Source organism: Stegastes partitus, unplaced genomic scaffold (assembly GCF_000690725.1).
Source record: "Stegastes partitus isolate 25-593 unplaced genomic scaffold, Stegastes_partitus-1.0.2 Scaffold2148, whole genome shotgun sequence".
NCBI lineage: Eukaryota > Metazoa > Chordata > Actinopteri > Pomacentridae > Stegastes > Stegastes partitus.
Window position 1 is genome coordinate 64,844 of NW_007579879.1, and position 17,734 is coordinate 82,577.

The 17,734-nt window shown below is 39.4% G+C and overlaps 2 protein-coding genes across 2 annotated transcripts in view; one reads left to right on the forward strand and one right to left on the reverse strand.

Annotated features, from left to right (window-relative positions):
* Positions 1-980: 980 nt before the first annotated feature.
* On the reverse strand, positions 981-10,993 carry igldcp (Ig-like domain-containing protein). The gene is made up of 7 exons (XM_008304156.1): positions 10,901-10,993; positions 8,918-8,961; positions 7,500-7,862; positions 6,365-6,455; positions 3,049-3,227; positions 1,959-2,009; positions 981-1,642 (listed from the first exon to the last, which is right to left on the reverse strand). Exons 1-7 carry the CDS (start codon positions 10,924-10,926, stop codon positions 1,560-1,562), a joined length of 837 nt encoding a protein of 278 aa, XP_008302378.1. The 5' UTR covers positions 10,927-10,993; the 3' UTR covers positions 981-1,559.
* A 1,480-nt stretch (positions 10,994-12,473) lies between these two features.
* Positions 12,474-17,734, forward strand: part of LOC103374121 (uncharacterized) — a 14,814-nt gene continuing 9,553 nt past the window's right edge. The window contains exons 1-2 of the mRNA XM_008304158.1: positions 12,474-12,698; positions 14,695-15,054. Of these exons, the coding sequence (XP_008302380.1) occupies positions 12,665-12,698; positions 14,695-15,054 (394 nt within the window). The 5' untranslated portion in view covers positions 12,474-12,664. The remainder of the gene's footprint in view (positions 12,699-14,694; positions 15,055-17,734) is intronic.

Consider the following 17,734-nt stretch of genomic DNA (forward strand, 5'->3'; position numbering starts at 1 on the left):
GCAGAAGGCAACTCGTGATATTTCTGTCGTTTCATGTCACAGTAACACAAAACAAACCATCTGGAATACTTTTATTAAATACTTGGTCACAAAAAATGAGAATAAAGTAATTGTAGTTTTTTTTTAACAGATTGAGCAGGTTTGACCAGTTGTATCACAAAAACTGAAATATTGGTGGATAGAGCAGAGTTGTTGGAGTTTCAAAATGGTTCTCCAAATACCTAAGAACTTTTTCTTTTCTTTTTCATAGGAGCATTTTCATACATTTTCGGACCCCACTTTCTAGGTGTTAACTAACCTTTTGGTTTGAAGGAAACTTGTCCTGTAGTTTTGTGTAATTTCTTTACCAATTATTCTACATTTAGTCATTGGGATCATCAGTATAATATAACTAAACACACAGATCTGTTGGGATGGTGGGATTTTTCCAGTGGGAAACGTTCACTCCTTGACAAATTTAATGGCACACTGATGTACGTATGTGTGCAAGACTTCAGTGGTAAATTTACATTATTTTTTGAGGATAAATTTGCCACTCAAGTCTTGCTCATGTAAGTCCATATATGTAAGGCATGAACATTTCCCACTAGAAACACCCCACTATCCCAACAGATCAGTGTGTTTGGTTATATGACACTGATGTAATCCTAATAATCTAATGCAGTGATGATTCATGACTTATTTGGAGAAACATGTTGAAACTCCAGAACTCTGTTATACTTGGATTAGACCATCTCGAAATAATTCTATTTTTGTGGTCCAACTTGAAAAATCTGCTCAATCGGTTATGAAAGAAAAATAACTTGATTTTCATTTTTGTTACCAAGTTTGTAATATTAAAAAGTATTCTGTATGTTTTGTATTATTGTGACGTGCAACTACGTACGGTTCAGAAAATATCACGAGTTGACTTCTGCATTGTGACGTTTTTGTTAATTTGTGTTTAAAGATGGGACTTTTCATGACATCTTCATATTTTATTTTTCATATTTTAACTCACCCATAATCAGAAATTATCTGATCTATTTGTCCAATATTTCATTTTTTGAATGGCAGGATGGGAAATAACAGTGGAAAATTCTAGGCTTTTATATTTAAGATGTTGTTGTTCAAACACAGACTCAAATCTCAGCGGGCTGAAAGTGCGTCGACAGGCAATTTTTAAAAATTATATAGCTCTAGGTTTTTTCTATATTGAGATCAAATTTCAAATATCTTCATCAGTATCTGGATTTTATGCCTGAATGTTTTCTGTCAAATCAGAGATGGTTGAGCACAAATAGTTCAAAAATTGTGATGATTTCAGATGGTTTCCAGTGTTTACGCTAAGCTACGCTACCCTGAGCTTCATATTTAACGGAGAGATCTGTAAGTGGTATTAAAAATTTTGGCTTTTGGTTTCAAACAAAAATTGCACTTGATGCAGCTTGAATCACATGTCCCACTCTGATCTGTCTTTCTGCATTTACACTCACATTAAGGATTCACACCATCAGCTGGCTGTAGTGTTCGGGATTCGCGTCTGCTGTATGCGCAGTTGCTTTGCAGAGGAAACTGTCTCAGAGAAGACGAAGAATTTGGAAACTCCAGACAAGAACAGAGACGAGGAGAAGAATTGAGCATTTGCTTTGGACGGCAGCATCTGTAAGACATCAGAGGGCAGGCGCATTATTCCAGGTCGGGTGCAAACAGATTTTCCTTCGTCTAAATCGCTTTAGGTGTTTCAATTTGAGTTAAAAACACAACAGTGAAACAAAGGTGGACAATTTCACACTGTTTGTATCCACGTATCTTATAAATACGTATATATTTAACAGTTATATCCAAAAGTATGTTAGCCTTAATGTGAAATTTCCCTGTACTCTCAACATGCTTTTGGGAGTATATAATAATTTGTATGATGGTGTCAGCCTCTACTGTTAACACATTCTGGGAGACTGTAAATGTTATATTCTCACCTGTTGGTACATTTTCCAGCATCTTATCGACTCTGGCAGCTGTGAAATTTTCTGCAGGACAAGTGAGACATAATTAGATAAAAACACCACTTCAGGACAAATACTTATAAAAACAAAAACAACACTCATCTTATCACAGAAGACAACTGTCTTAATGTTTCCTGTGTTATCAGAGTGTGACACATCATTTAAAGCTGACAGTTTAAAAAAAAATCCAAAGAGCTGCTTCAGACTGTTCTTTGTTTCATAAAAACGAGAGAAAAACTATTTTAAGCGTCCGAACCAAAAAACGATAAACCAGTCGGACTTTTTTGTTCTTTGGTGATTCCATTTTTCGTTTGGAAACCAAAAACAGAAATCGTGTTTCTTTTTCTGTCTTCTCAATTTTAAACCAAAAATGAAAAACAAAATTGTTGTCTGTTTTTTTGTCTAAAAACATCAACATGTAAAGATGACAGTTTTATTAAAAGTAGAACATTCTGCGAGCACAGGATCGATACCAGGGGGAAGATGGGTAGATAGATGGAATTTACATAAAACTACATTGGAGTTGTTTTTTGTTTGTTTTTTTTAAATTTGTTTTTCTCATTTTTCGATCGGGAGCAAAAAAAAAAAAAAAAAAAAAACCCCCAAAAAAGCAACATTTGATTGGACGACCATGTTTGATTCGTTTTTCATTTCTGATTCTGACACCTGAAATGTCTTTTCTTTTTTTCCCCCCATTTTTGGGTTCAGAAGGTTAAAAAAACAAAAAACTCAACAATTCGCAGCTAGACCTTCATCAGACAAAATAGTCAAGAGTTTGTTTTTAGTCTATTTTTAGTTTCAAAACAAAGACCACAAATAGATTATTTTTAGGTTGTGATTTACAATGAGTTACAGATTATCCAGTGATACTCTGTTTCCTGTTTTGAGTCTAATTTAAATCTCTGAACGTCTTTACGTTTGGATTTTGCGTTGGGTTTGGACAGCATTTAGATTGTGTTTATAAAACCACAATTTACGGTTTACAATAACGTCCAAAACATTTTCTTTTTCTGTTAAACCAACACACAGACATGATGGTATCAGACATGACTTGGTGCACAACCTTCCACTGAGAGCTGCACGGTGCTGATGGCGAGGCCCTGATTGTCCAGAACTTTGTACGTTCCTTCATCGGAGCTCTTTAGATTCTTAATGGTCAGCTGCTCCAGCAGAGGATCTTTCTCCAGACGCTGGCTGTTTTTATCCCCCCTCATCCACACGTCCGACCACACGGAGCTGTTCCTGTGGAGCAAAGTTTAAGATGTGTTAAAAGATAAGAAAAGTATAAAGGAATGCTGGGAATGATAATCAGATGATTAGTAATGTCACACATGATGATGAAATATTGCACCTTACATGGACTGCACATGAGAAATTACATGATACTGGAACCAATACCGCACTAGCGATTGAGAAAATTAATATCGCAAATGATGTTGATTTATTGTTCAGCTCTAAGTGTGCGATGGTTTAGCTGTCGATTCTGTGGAAAGGTGAGCAGTTCAGTTTGACGGTAGAAAACATCTCCTGTGGCGTTCTGTGCTGTGGTTTTAGTCTACGGCTGAAGCTGCTCTGATCTCTGATGTGACGCCAGCGTGGCGTTCAGGTGATGACAGGCTTCATCCTCAGCATCCTCCAGAACCAGCTTTCCCGATGAGCTTGTTCAGTCTGTTGCTATCAGCTGCCTTCACTCTGCTGCCCCAAAACACTACCGCCTAGAAGATGACGCTGGCCACCACCGAGTGATTAAACATCTGCAGCATGGTTCTGCAGATGCTGAAAGATCTCGGTCTCTAGATTGCACTGACCTTGCTTGTACAGAGCTTCCATATTTGTAGTCCGGTCTAGTTTATTGCAGTCTTTGACAACGTCCGCCCCTGCTCTCTTGATTACGACTGGGTTTACTATTGGCCAACCTGTCAGGTAGTTGGAGATCCAGTGGAGCTTCCACCTGTATCTCCAGCAGTGTAATGCTGAGCATGGCAGGTCTTCTGTTGTTAAAAGTACTGGAAACGTCAAAGTACGTGACTCTCAAGAAGCCCTTTGAGCAGAAAGACGATGGCGTCTTCCAGTCCAATGTGATGCTGGGACACAAACTGCAGGGGGTCCAGCGATGGCTCAACTATTGACAAGCATCTCTAGATGTCAAGCCAAAGCCACTGGTCTGTCGTCACTGAGAGTGTTTGGGTGCTTTTTTTTTTGAGGACACAGGTACCAGGCATGATGTCGTAGACAGAGCGGGGATGATCATCAAGCTGAGGCTGAAATGTGCGAAAAAAACAAACACACAGAGCTGATAGCCACATCCTGTCAGCAGTCTGAGGCTGTCCAGTCTGCTAAACTCTCTCCTCACATCCTCTGCTGAAGGTGAACAGAGAGTTAAGGCCAATTCATGGTTTCCACGTGGACTCGACTTTGTTCATACTTTAATAGAACTGCGCCGGTACGACTTCCTTTAGTGTTTGGGCTCCATCGATGAACACATGTACAAGCAAAATTCCTTCAAAGTCCAGCAGCAACTTCTTTAACTAAAGTATCTCGAGGTGGACCAGATTGTGATCTGACCTGCACAGAGTAGCGAGAGCCATGGAGCTGTATGCTTCCTTAACATTAGCATAGAGCAGGCCAAGGGTTCTGTTGTTGTTGGTGTTACAATGAACAAACTGAAGGTGGGCAGAGTGTAGAGGCAGCCGAAGGATCTGTGTAGTACTGCTGCTCTAACACTTGCAAATCGGTGTCAAGGTCAGAAGACTGGTAAAACAGAAAATAAGCTGAGTCATGATACCAATAGAATTTACCAACGCATGTCCCAGCTGAGGGCAGAGACAACCTCAAAGTTCACACCTTTAATTTCGGTCCAAATATAGACTTTCAAAAGAAAAAAGGAGGGCAATCCAAAGAAACCCAAAGAAAATTAAAACAGCAGTCTGAGAGAAGAGCGGTTAGTTCAGTCCTGGGACTAACTCATGGTTTGAGCGGTCAATTACTGCTGTTTGACAAATGAAACCTTTGTGCACCAGACTCTGCCTGACTCAAAAGCGTTATTTGAAGACTTTTCTGCCCATTTTTCTTACCTGTCTTGAGTTGACCTTGGTAGAATTTTTGGCCACTTCAAGAGCTGATGTAAGAGTGACGTGAGTGAAATCCCCAGAGATGCTCTGAAGGCACTGGGGTGGAGCGTCTGTAGCGCTGCGGTTACAGAGTTGATGACAGTACGAACTATCACAACGGTCTAAGAAAACTCTCTGGGTAGATAATGTGGACGGATACTTACCGGCAGCAGTTCGATGTCCGGGCTGCACACACGTTCCTTTATGGTAACATGTCCAGGGTTGCGCCACTTGTTGTTCGCGTAGAAAGTGACTCCCATCTTCTTGCCACTCTCTCTGGAACTTCCCTCCGTCTGCACCAACTGGAAGCCGGCTCAACTCACGATAGAGTTCCATGTCTCCGTGAAGCACATGATAGAACACTTACGAAACAGTCTGCCGCTCTTTGTGAGTGATATTAGCTCATCCATCCTATTCTCCAGAGACCCATTGTGATATAAAAAGATGTGGTCGGTCCTTTTCAGCTCTCCGGGGATTTCGGTTCACATGGCGGCGACAGCACATTGTCAGCGGTTCATCAGATGGTCCCTGGTGTAAACAGTAGGACGTTGGGTCTCCAACACTAGGACAGGAATCCGTTGGTAAAATCCGGCATGACAAAGTACACCAAAGGTGACTGAGAGATGAAACAAAGTCCGAATCTACATCTTCTACTGAGACCAAATGTAGCTTGCTACTTTGGTTTATAAATAAAGGGCAGAAAAAGTGACATGCACACGTAAAGCACCTTTGACTGACTGCCACCCAAGACGGCGCCGGAAGTAAGCTTTCGCTAAGATCAAAGCTGTTCCTTATGGTAATGAGTTTAGAGCCTCACCCGCACCGCAGCTATAAATGTAAAGGCGACTTTAATAGCAGAAATGTGGGTTTATTTCCAAAAAACCCACCTACTTTGGAAAGTTCTGCTATATACAAGTCACTTTTTTTTCCCGAAAACTCCACAAGCTGTCTGTTCCATCTACTTAGCGTCTATTTTGTAAGCGCACTTTATATTGTGAGTCATAACATTACCAGCAGCATTTAATCTACTGTGGCTCGACGCAAGCAGTAATTTTACAGAGGAGGAGTCGCCTTTTGTCTTCAGGGAGGCAAAAGCACAAGCGTGGGAGCAGAGACGAGGCAAACAAAGAAATGAAGGATTGCAAAGGACAGAAAAAAAAAAAAAAAGAACATCATAAGCCCCACGAATCCACCACCAACACTTTCCATCTGTGAGCAGAATCGGTAGGACGTAGTGTTTTTTGCTGTGTTAGTGGATAAGAAGCTTACCTGGCCTGGAAGACCAATCTTATGGAGCGAGGTGTGTGGAGCTCCACAACCAGGTCCCCACCAGGACGACGAGACTGATGGGATTTGTGGTCTAAAAGGGGGGGAAAAAATAATGACTATTCATCGTTTGAAAAAAAAAAAAACATCCACAGAAAAGAGATCAGGATCTACAGGGACAAATACAGAAGAGGTCAGATATGAGAGCGGACAAAATGAGAGTAGATGAGAAACAATCGGCAGATTCAAGATGTGAAAGAATTGAAAAGGAGGGCAACATGATGAGAGCAGAAATGTAGTATTGATGGTGAGAAAAGTTGACGGATGAGAAATGGTAACAAGAGAAACAATTAGATAAACAGCAGGCAATAAAAGCAACTGAAACTCTGAGAAAAGTGATGAGAATAAACAAAAGGCAGACTGTTAAATGCCACAGAAGGGACAGTAAATTAGAAAATATAAGTCATGAGAAATAGAAGTTTAGTTTAGTCATGAGGGGTGGATGGGGGAGATTTAGAGGTCGAAAATACTGACAAAGTATAAAAAATGAGAGGGAATGAGACAAAAAGATGTTAAATCAGCAACATAAAAAAAAAGATAGCAGAATAGATGAAAAAAATTGGACAAAAGTAGAATACATATTAAAAGAGAACGGTTAAAAACACGAGAAACAAAGACCAAATAGCAGCTCAGACAGATGTGACCAAAAATGAGTTTTAAATAAGGTGGAGCATTTATGTCGGTATCACGGTTGATCATGTTGATTCAACTGTGTTCATGATTAATTTTCCAAATAATTGTGCAGCCGTACAGCTGGCATTGCGTTTCTTTTTTGCAAGCAGTGTTCCTGTCTTGTTCCTCGCTCATTCAGCAATGCACATGTGAAGCATTCAAGTAAAACTAACTATCTTTTAAATAAAGCTTTAAAAGAAACTAAAAAAGTATCCTAGAGCCCAAATAAATAATGTTCTATCAGACAGAATTCTCCAGTGGATCACTCATAGAAAATGAGAACCATGCAACAAGAAAAGTTGTAGTTGTCTTCATTTGCTTTACTTTACAAACAGCATTTATGTTGAAAATATATATCTTTCAGCAATCTTACAAAAATGAAACATTCAGCCAAACCCAAACTAACCGAACACGGACAGCTTGACGCTCTGGATGAACACCCGGGTTCCTTTGGACCTCTCTCCATCCACCACCATGAAGCTCTCGTATCTGCCAGTGTCTCCGATCTGGACGTCGCTGATGATCAGGGAACAATCCCCGGATCCGAGTTTCTCCTCTGGCACCTTCACCCGGTCCTTAAACTCCGCCGCCTGCCACCTGGCCTCCCCCCACTGTTCGAACACGGTGTCGGACAGCGAGGCCCACTGGACGTGGCAGGCCGGCAGAGCCACCTCCCCCAGACGGGACTTCCAGCTGCAGGGAAGAACCGCCTGGCTGCCCACCGTGGAGGTTACAGACACGTAACGGGCGGAGGGCAGAGAGGAGGAGTCTGGGAGAAGAGTTGCAGGTAATAAAGGAAAAATATGCTGTGTTAAAATAACAAGTATTTACAGGTCTAGAAAGCTTGTTCAAGGTTGTTCAGTGTGTTAAAGAGAACCCCAGATTAGTTTGTAAGACAGTACAAAGTCTACACTGTAAAGAGACTGCGTTATAAATAAAAGTTCTGCATTCAGAATGCAACTTGGGTGGATGTATAATCAGAAAAATGTATTTAAAATATTACAAGTAAAGAGAACTGAATGCAGAAAGATGCTTAAACTGTTGTATACAGTACTACAACATTAGTATGGAAGGGCATTGCATTCACAAACCATATGTCATCAATACGAACAATGAAGCAAATTGGATGTACGCTTTGTCTGAGGCTCATCAGGTGTTTAACATCTCTTCAATATAGTTGTCATCCAAAATCAAAACAAGTAAATAAAATGCACCTACATGTTTTATATAAAGTCTATTATTCCGTCCAGCATGGGACATGGTTGTGTAAAGACCAAAAAGTACTTAAAGAGGAGCACATATTGTATTTTCTGTTCTGATGTTGATTAACTACTTCTTGCCAGTAAAAGTATTCCATCAACAGTCTATGAGCAAATCACCAATCAGGAAGTAAAAGTAAAAGTAGCTGAGAAATGACTGTTTGACCCTCAGCCCAAGCAGTCAGATGGTTACCTGCCCCTCCCCAACCCTGGTTCTGCTGATGTTCTCTACATCTTCTTCTCCACTGTCACCAATCTGCTGCTTACAGGGAATCCTTGGATTCATTGAGTTTTCCATGTAAAATATTTGGAGGTTCTTAACCTTATTATTTAAATTAGTCAGGTAATTTGGTAGGATATATAATATAGTGTCTTTTTATTTTTTAAATAGTAATAATAACAATAATCTTAGTATTTGAACTGTAAATCTTCACTGTTAATCTTATTTCTTTGTTGGAAAGCACTTGGCTCAGAGTCGATGTGCTATTTAAATACCAGTGACAGCTTTCATTGTCGGTGCAGCTGTGTGACCTCTGCAGTGTTTGTCATGTAGCTGGATACGTACCGACTACATGTCCAGTCAGGAGACATTGTAGATGTATGAAAAACCTGCAAGACACAAGAGAAAGCACCACATTAGAGAATAATCTGATTAGTAAATGCTGTATCCGAAAATACACTTATTATCAGATTAGAACTAGTAATAAAGATAACAGTCTTTATTCAGCTTAAAGGTCACTGTAAACATGAAAGACAGAAAAACTAGAATATCATACAGTTATAGAGCTATAATCCCCAATGTTTAAATCCCAAATGTGAGAAAGGCTTGTTTTTTTTCAATGTGATTAATATCTAAAACTCATTTTATTAATGTAGAAAAGCCTGCATGTACTATGAATTTTGTTTTGCATTAAAGCAAATCAGATGTGAATGTGAAAAACAGGATGAGGTTAGATTATGTTCCTGTTTACTCTGTCTGTTTAAACAGCATTAACTTCCCACTGGCCTGTATTCAATTATGTGTAATATGAGATCTGACTGGCAGCACTAAGCTGTTTCACTAGAAATGAAACTCACCGGTCAGTGGACAAGTGCTGTGAGTGTGTAGCTCCCGCAAAGGGGGGCAGCATTTTCAGCACCACTTATCCAGAACCCCTGTTTATCATTAACTAATTTTTAGGCCAGATGACGTGAAGAACATTTGTTTAATCTAAAGAGGCAGCTTTTCTTTGTTCGGAGACCCTAATACAGGACTATAAACATTATAAACCATAACCTGTTAGTTAGAAAGTGTGATTTGGGTGGATGAAACCTTTAATACTATAAATACTTGTACAAAAGTAGGATTTTAGGTTTAAAGTAAACCTTTAAAATCTTAACTGGTTCATCAGAAAGTGCAATTTGGGTGGAGCAAGCCTTTAATACTATAAATATGTATACTGAAATTAGGATTTTAGGAGGAGTAGACATTTAAACTATAATTTGTGGAACAGAAGTTACCATTTGGGTGGAATAAAGTTGTAAAACTATAAATATATTTACAGAAAATAGTGTTTTGGTTGGAAGAAACCTTTAGAACCAGAACTTAAAAAGTACTACTTGGGTGAAATAAGCCTTTAAAATCATTAAGACTTAGACAGAATGAAGTGTTGTGGAATCCTTTTAAAAAAAATAAAAAAACATAACTTGTTAGTTAGAAAGTACTATTTGAGTAGAAAAAAAACCTTTAAGACTATAAATACTTGTACAGAAAGTAGTATTTGGATGGAATAAATCTTTCAACACTATAAATATTTGGACAGGCAGTAGTATTTTAGGTGGAATAAACCTCTACAACCATAACGTGTTCGTTAAAAAGGACTATTTGCATGGAATAAACCTATAAAAGCATAAATACTTGGAAAGAAAGCAGCATTACAGGTGGAACAGATCTCTGAAACTGGTAAATACTCAGGCAGAACGTAGTATTTTGGGTGGAATAAACCTTTAAAACTATAATTTCTTCATTAGAAGGGACCATAAGGGTGGAAAAAAGCTGTAAAATTATATATATATAATATTTTGGGTAGTTTAAAGCTTTAACTTGTTTGTTAAAATGTGGATAAAGCTTTCAAACTCTACATGCATTCACACTCAGGAGGATTTCAGGTATTAGTCTTGGCCAGTCATCACATCGGCAGTTGGCACAAACACGGATCCAACATTGCAATCATGAAACTGTTGAGCCGCTCCAGAGAAACGAAACTAAACGATGACAGACGAGGTGTGAATGAACTGTGGCGCCTTGACGCCCCTTTTTTTTCCGCTGAAACGAAACTCAAGCAGCTTCCGATCCTGCAGCTCTGCAAACCCACAGCGCGCTAAATGCTGCTTTAAATCCTCCCTCCTGCAGAATGCGCCCAGCTGCTGCCACGTCCCGTCATACAAACACATGCCGGGCTTTTAAAGCGCATTATACATGGAAATTATAATAATGATGATGCTATAGTCAGTAAAAATATAATCAGGTGTGTTTTTTTTTTTCAGAATAAAGTGCAGTGTTTCTCACCAGAGTCGTAAGGTGCCTGTTTTCATGATGTCCGCTTCTTGGAGACCCAGTCCAGTCTTCTTCCCTGCCCTCCGCCGTGTTTGGGTTCTCGACAGTCTGTTTCTCTTCTCAGATCAAGCCGCACTTTAATATCTCACTGTAAGTTTCGATTTCCTGTAGGCACCCACCACAATAAAAGCACCAACTTCAGATTCCTGGTTGAAAAATTCTCACGTTTAAAAAAAATAAAATAAAATACATACTGTGTCTTGTCAGGCTTAAAGTCTTATTTTCCTTATTATGTTTTATTTTCATTAAGTTTTGCAGTTTTAGCCTCTGTAGCCTTTTGAAAAGCTCCTTAGCAAATCCACAAATCAGGCTCTTATACGTTACAGATAAGTCATCGTTATTAATATAGCACATTTAAAACAGACAGTGCTGCTTTCTAACAGAAATAGGATTAAAATTTATCTGTCTAATTTAAATATCAATTTTACTAATTATAGAACTTTTTGTAATTTAAAAAAATCATGTTAAAACGGCACAATGTTATAGAAAGTTTACCAAATTTAAATAGTAAGGTTAAGGCCCTAAAATAATATATATCAGAGAACATTTACCTAATTTACATCCTTAAATGTAGCCAACTGTGCTCGTGATGTTTCCGAGCTGCTCAACCGCTGAGTTAATCCACACCCGAGTCAAGTGTGGATCTAAAGTAAAAGGACTAGATTGAGTCAGATTCAGACCAGTGACTACAAAAAGCCACATTAAAAGGCAGTTTTATGCCACAGATGACAAGTAAAAGACAAAAAATAAATAAAACAGGCCAATGGTAATGCTGGGTCAGGAACTTTTAGACAGTTCTGGATGTCCGACAACATGATCCGCTCTCCCCAAATGTCCACAAACTTCAACGAGCCTTGAGTGAAACAAGCTGTACTGACAAATTTGTTAACAATGCTTTGCAAAATGATGGCAACACGTCATGCAAATGGTGGACACATGTACGAGTACTTAATTATCTGCCAGCTGTTACATGAAACTATTTTGACAATTGATTTCTGAACTTCTCTGATTCCAGCTTCTTAAATGTGAAGATTTTTGTGGTTTCTTTCCTCCTCTATAACAATAAGCTGAATATCTTTGGGTTGCCGACAAAACAGGAAACACATGCACCAACAGATTAGTAATTACGTGCAGCCTTGCTTCTTTCTGATTTGTGACTTCTGGTCTAAGAGTCTACTCTCCATCTGCTCATTACGATTTCCAGTGCAGTTCATACTTTGTGGTATCATGTAGAGATGCCAAATACTTACTCCACTATGGTAAAAGAGAATGAAGGGAATTTAACACAATTTTACATGCTGCCTTTGTATTTTTGTTTAGTGTAATTGTCCTGTAGGATCACAGTTAAGTAATTGTGTTAATTCATAAAAAAACAAACAGAAAAATACTAAACAGCAGACAGTAGTTTTACTTTGAAGCCAGCCTCCAACTGTGTTGACAGATCTGCCGAGAAACGAAACTTATAGCTCCTACAGTTTTGTGTTTGCCTGTAGAGGCGAAGGGAAGGTAGTGAATGTGCTGAGTGAGGAGTTCAGAGGAAGAAGGCTTCACTGTTCTGTTTTCCGCTGAGACGTGTTGGTGGTCTCTAAAATGTAAAATCCCCCACACTTCCTCACGCTGCAATCACTGCCTGCATAGTCCAAGCATTCATCAGTCCTCCTGCAGCAGCCGACCCGTGCACCACACCTGGACAACACCTGTGCATTTAGTCTAATTATGGCAGCTCTCACCTGGATCCTCACCCTCATTTGTAAGTTAATGCTTTATCACTTAAATGCAGGCAGGATTCTGCACACTCACATGCCAGAGTCTGTCTGTGACCTTCACTTGACTCTCATGGCCAGTGTGTTCTGTTATATCTTTTTTTGTCTGTGATTCTGATTGCATCTCACACCAAAACTGAAAGAAAACAAGCTGGCAGGTGTGAAAATGAGGGCACGGAAGCTCCTGGTTTAATAACAATCTTCTTAGTTTAGCTGGGTGGGTGGAGCTGAATGCAGCTTGAGCTAGATGGGCAGCAAACCCCAGTCAGTGCTCTGAACAGTTGGGTATCCATGCTTAGTTTCTCACTGAAGAGATGGTTCAAGACTTAAATCTAAAATTGGCAAATTAAATGTTTTTCGCCTTTTGGACAGCATTTTTTCAGGGCTTTATTTGCTTCATAAAAAAATGTTTAGAGACAATAAAAGATGCTTCTTTCAAAGTACTGAAAAAAAACATTTGCTTTGGTATCAAAGTAAAACTCTATAAGTATTATATTTTTTACAAACAGCTGCAACTCCAGATAGTTTATTAGGTCAGTTCAGAGACGTAATGCTAAATACTCATTTTAAACAGTACCATTCAAAACTTATTTAAGTGTTTTTCTATGTTCTGTATCTCAATGCCTTTAGGGATACCTATCCTCGAGTTGGGAACCACTGGTCTAAAATACCATCAGGGCCATTTTTACCAATGCAGGACCAGTTTTATTTTGATTTGCAAACCAAAGTTCGAATCATTCTGTTTGTTTCCACAAACGAAAAAAAGAGGTACAGCTCTGAAACACAGTGAGCATATCTGCGTTGATCTTTCATTAATCAGCATCTGCACAGAATTCACAACTCACTCGTGTAACTCTGTTCAGTTTCAGTAAGCATTAATTTCATGTCACCTATCTGGCGTCAGGTCTCGGTAGCAGCAGGTTAAGCAGGTTCCTCCAAGGGAATCTCGAGGTACTCCCAGTCCGAGCTCCTCACCTGCCTCGTTTTTAAGCAGTTTTACTTCATGTCCGTAAATCAGTGTAAAATTTGGATTACGCCCCCTGGTGTCCAACACAAGGCAATACACTTTATGACAGACAGATGGAATCTTTGGAGCCATGGGAGAGAGGCTAACCTGAAGCTTTCAGTTTTACCTTCCAGTTTTATGGAACATACCAAGAGCATTACTGTCACTGAAACAGGACCGATAACACATGTCGAGAAATAAGTAAGGAGGTTGACTTATGGACCACTACAGTATGTGTGTTCTCTGTACGTTGCATAGCTAACATGTGTTAAACTACCTACATTATTTTCTTTAGTAATCATACATTTGCACAATTTGACTGTCAATATAGTCTAACAACTGAATAGCCTTTTAGCTAATGGGTTTTTCCAGCTTCCTGACACACAATCAGGTCTCTCTGTGATCCATTACAAGCGTTTTTTTCAGTGTACTTGAGGCAAATTCTGAATGGGAGTTTTGCAAACGCGTCAGAAAACACGAGGTTCCTGTAAGAATGAACGGGAGCTCTGCTTGTTTCTTATACAAACACAGAAACATGTGGAAATTAGGAGGCTCCTCGTAAGTAAATGTTGTAAATAAGATGTGAAAAGCTTGCAGGTAAACATTAGGATGCCCTGATATGCTTGTTGTTTTTATGGCCAACACTTGATGCAAGTCTATTGTCTATGATGGTGCAGTGGTTTCACTAAATGATGATGGAAATGAACGCTGGTTACGCAGCTCCACATCAGAACAGGTTCCACAAGTACAACTTTGCCAAAGAAAAACCAGGAGCGGTGTACATTAGCACTGAAATTTAGATACATTGCAGCAGAGGGCACCAAAGGAAGCAAAAAAACCAAACCGATTATGGACGGAGGGGGCATCCACATACCTCTGACCACGGCTTTGTTATTCCATATATTGAATGTCATGTGTTTACTATCCGATATTTGATCTTTAGCTGAAGGTCAGCCTCACCTGTCGGCTCTCTTCAGGTGCTGCAGGATGTCCTCTGTCATCAGCCTCACCTGTTCCCCACTCTGCCTCTGAGGTCCAGGTTGGACAGAACGTCTCTCTGACCTGCAACCTGACGTCCAGCGTGGAGATCACCTGGTACCTGCTGCGTTCAGACCAGCTGCTGCCTCTGCTCACAGGAAAACAGAGTAAATTAAAAGGAGATTCAATCATTTTCCACTCTACAAACAGTCGCATAAACTGGGAGAGAGACCAGCAGAGCGGGCTGGTTAGTCTGAAGATTCACAGGGTGGAAGAGGAGGACGCTGGGCTGTATTTCTGTACCGAGCGCTCAGAAGGCAAGGTTTTGGTAAACGAAGGGATTCGCCTGACTGTGAATGGTAAGAGTTGATTTCTGTAGGTATTGGAGCTGCAACAATTACTCAATCATTAAATTAGATCTCCTAATTTACTCTTAATTACAACTATTTTGATAATCAACTAATTGGTTTTAAGGGACTTTTTTTTGTCAAAGAAGTCAAAATTATCTGATTGCAGCTTCTTAAATATAAATATCTTCCTTCTCAGTGACACTAAATTGTATTTTTGGGGGGTTGTGGACAAAAGAAGACATCTTAAGCTTTAGGAAACATTGACATTTTCTAGACCAAGCATCTAAGTGAGTAATCCTGTAAATAGCCGAAAGATTAATCAGCAGTTTTTAGTTTCAGCCCTCGTAGCAGCATTCAGTGACTCTTGCATCCCTACTCAATTATCAAAGCTAAAAATAAAAGCACACGTTTCATTATGAGTATTAAACTCAAAAAGGCTACGTTAAGAAATGTTTATACGCTCACTTCAGCTGAAAGATTAGGCTGATATTTCTCATGTATTACCATCATAAGCCATGTTAGTACATAATGGTCAAGGCAATTTGCAGCAAATTTCTGAACTCTCACCAAGAAAATACAAAGCAAATAAATCAGTAGAAGAAACAAACCAGTTGTTGCCCTCCAAAAATTAAAAAAAAACCTCAAAGAAGACGGAAAAAAACAAACACAACTTTCTTCATCTATGAGGAAAAAAACTGGAGTGAAATCCTCAGGAACTGTTTTAAGTCAGGCAAGTTGTGAGTATTCTTTCATGTGTGCTGATATCAGCCACGTCTCAGGCTGTCCAGAGTCACCACAGGCAAAAACACCTGATCGCTTGTGTGATTTACTCAGAAAAGCTGTTTCCATTTGTAGGAAAAGTAAAAAAAAAACCCCACCTGGACATGAGTAAAAACAAAACTTGAATACTTAAAAAAGTACCCAGAAATACGTTGTAGAAACACAGCTGCAGACGAGAATTACTGTATTGCTGCATTTGAAGCGCTTTGAAAGAGGGAAGTCTGACCTCAGAATAGATGATGTGGCAGCTCTGGTATTGTTGAAAAATGGCCTTTACTGGACCTCCGCACAGTCGAAGCATATGTGATAAATAACCATGGCTGCCCCCAGATTGAAAACCTACTTTGTGATGACATTTTCTTAAATTTTTCATAGTTTGACACCCAAAATTCAGAGCTACCAGTTGCCATCGAATGCAGCATATATATACCAGAAGACGTGTCTTAAGTGTATAAAACTGATTTTCTTTTATTCACTCTATGGTGTAAGACCTAACCCTGACTTGTCATGTCTGGTTAAAAAAAATCAACAACAACAAATTCCATAATTGAGGCATCAAATAGGTGGTCTGCAAACCAATAGTCCTTTTTTAATTTACAGATTAGGCTCATAACCCTGTTGGCTACTGTCATGACCATTCAGTCGGTTAAAATACGTGCATATGTGTGGCAAATTTCTTTTCTAATAGGTCATTTTTCTATCAGATTTGGCATAATTTGGCACAGAAAATCATATCAATTCAGTTGTATTGGTCCTGAAGGAAGACAGATGTACAGCGGCAAAAACAAAGACTAACTTTTAGGTGACCAGTTCTTCAGATATGACAGTCATGCATGTGGAAACATGTTGGCGACATAGCATAAGAACTTGAAGCTGTTGAGTCATTTCCTCCCCAAATTTTCCATAAACTTTTGAACTTCTACACTGCTTATTGCACACATTGTGCAGCAGCTCCTCAGTGAAGCAAAAATATTGTCGATACTGAAATAAAGAGTCCAACCCAGTTAGCGCAGGTCTCTGCAACTCCACAGTTGAAAATCAAACATGAAAATAGGAAACTTTTCAGATGTGTGTGATATTATTGTCATTTATTTATAGTAAGGGAAACATATGAATATCTGCCAACTAAATCGTTACCAAACAATTTCTTCACCAATATGTTGGTAAAGGTGTGTAATAACATGTTTTAAAATGTTGAAGTTCAACTCCTGTGGGAAACCTTAAAAAACCTGCTCAAGTCAGGGTACCGATAAACGATTAACGAAAACTTGATTTTTAAAAAAATTTTTTATCAGCCTTAAGTAACTTATGAGGGGTCAAATCAGGGTTTGTTCATGATTCTGAGTTGATTGTTAGCATTTATATTTCACCACAAACACTTCTTTGTTGAAAAAGCCACACTCACTTTTACATTTACATTCACAGTAGCTTTTATTTCACATACTTATATAATACTCAGTTATTTCTCATTCACCCTGTCAGAAGCTTCAAGAGTCATCGTCTATGTCTTCTTCAGACTCAACAACGTCATGACTGCAGTTTCTACATGTAATGATTTACAGACTCCACAGGCCCAGATGCACGTGACCCCATTCTTCTTACAGCTGCACCGCCGGTTGCTGCAATCTCCATGACAATTACAGCTCGTCAACTTCAGTAGCTCCTCAGGAGCCATGGGGTCTAGTGTTGGAACTGGCTCATACCCATGCACACCTAATGTCCATCCATAGTCACTGGACTTCAGAGACCCGCTCTGAAGAAGGATCCAGTCCTGGTCTGCAGGTAGGCTCAGAGTGAATGCTGTGCAGCTGCACCCTCTGATAGCGGTGAAGGCAGTGACAGAAGAGCAGGTAGCCCTTCTGTCTTTCAGAGAGAGATTCTTGGATCTTTCAGACTTCATAAGAGCTGT

Excerpts from the sequence above, each read along its gene's own strand:
- igldcp (XM_008304156.1), bottom strand. The coding sequence starts at position 10,926 with ATGAAAACAGGCACCTTACGACTCTG. Across the intron at positions 7,863-8,917 it reads CCTGACTGGACATGTAGTCG|ACTCCTCCTCTCTGCCCTCC; the intron begins GTACGTATCCAG and ends CTCTTCTCCCAG. Across the intron at positions 1,643-1,958 it reads GCTGGAAAATGTACCAACAG|ATGCTGCCGTCCAAAGCAAA; the intron begins GTGAGAATATAA and ends GATGTCTTACAG.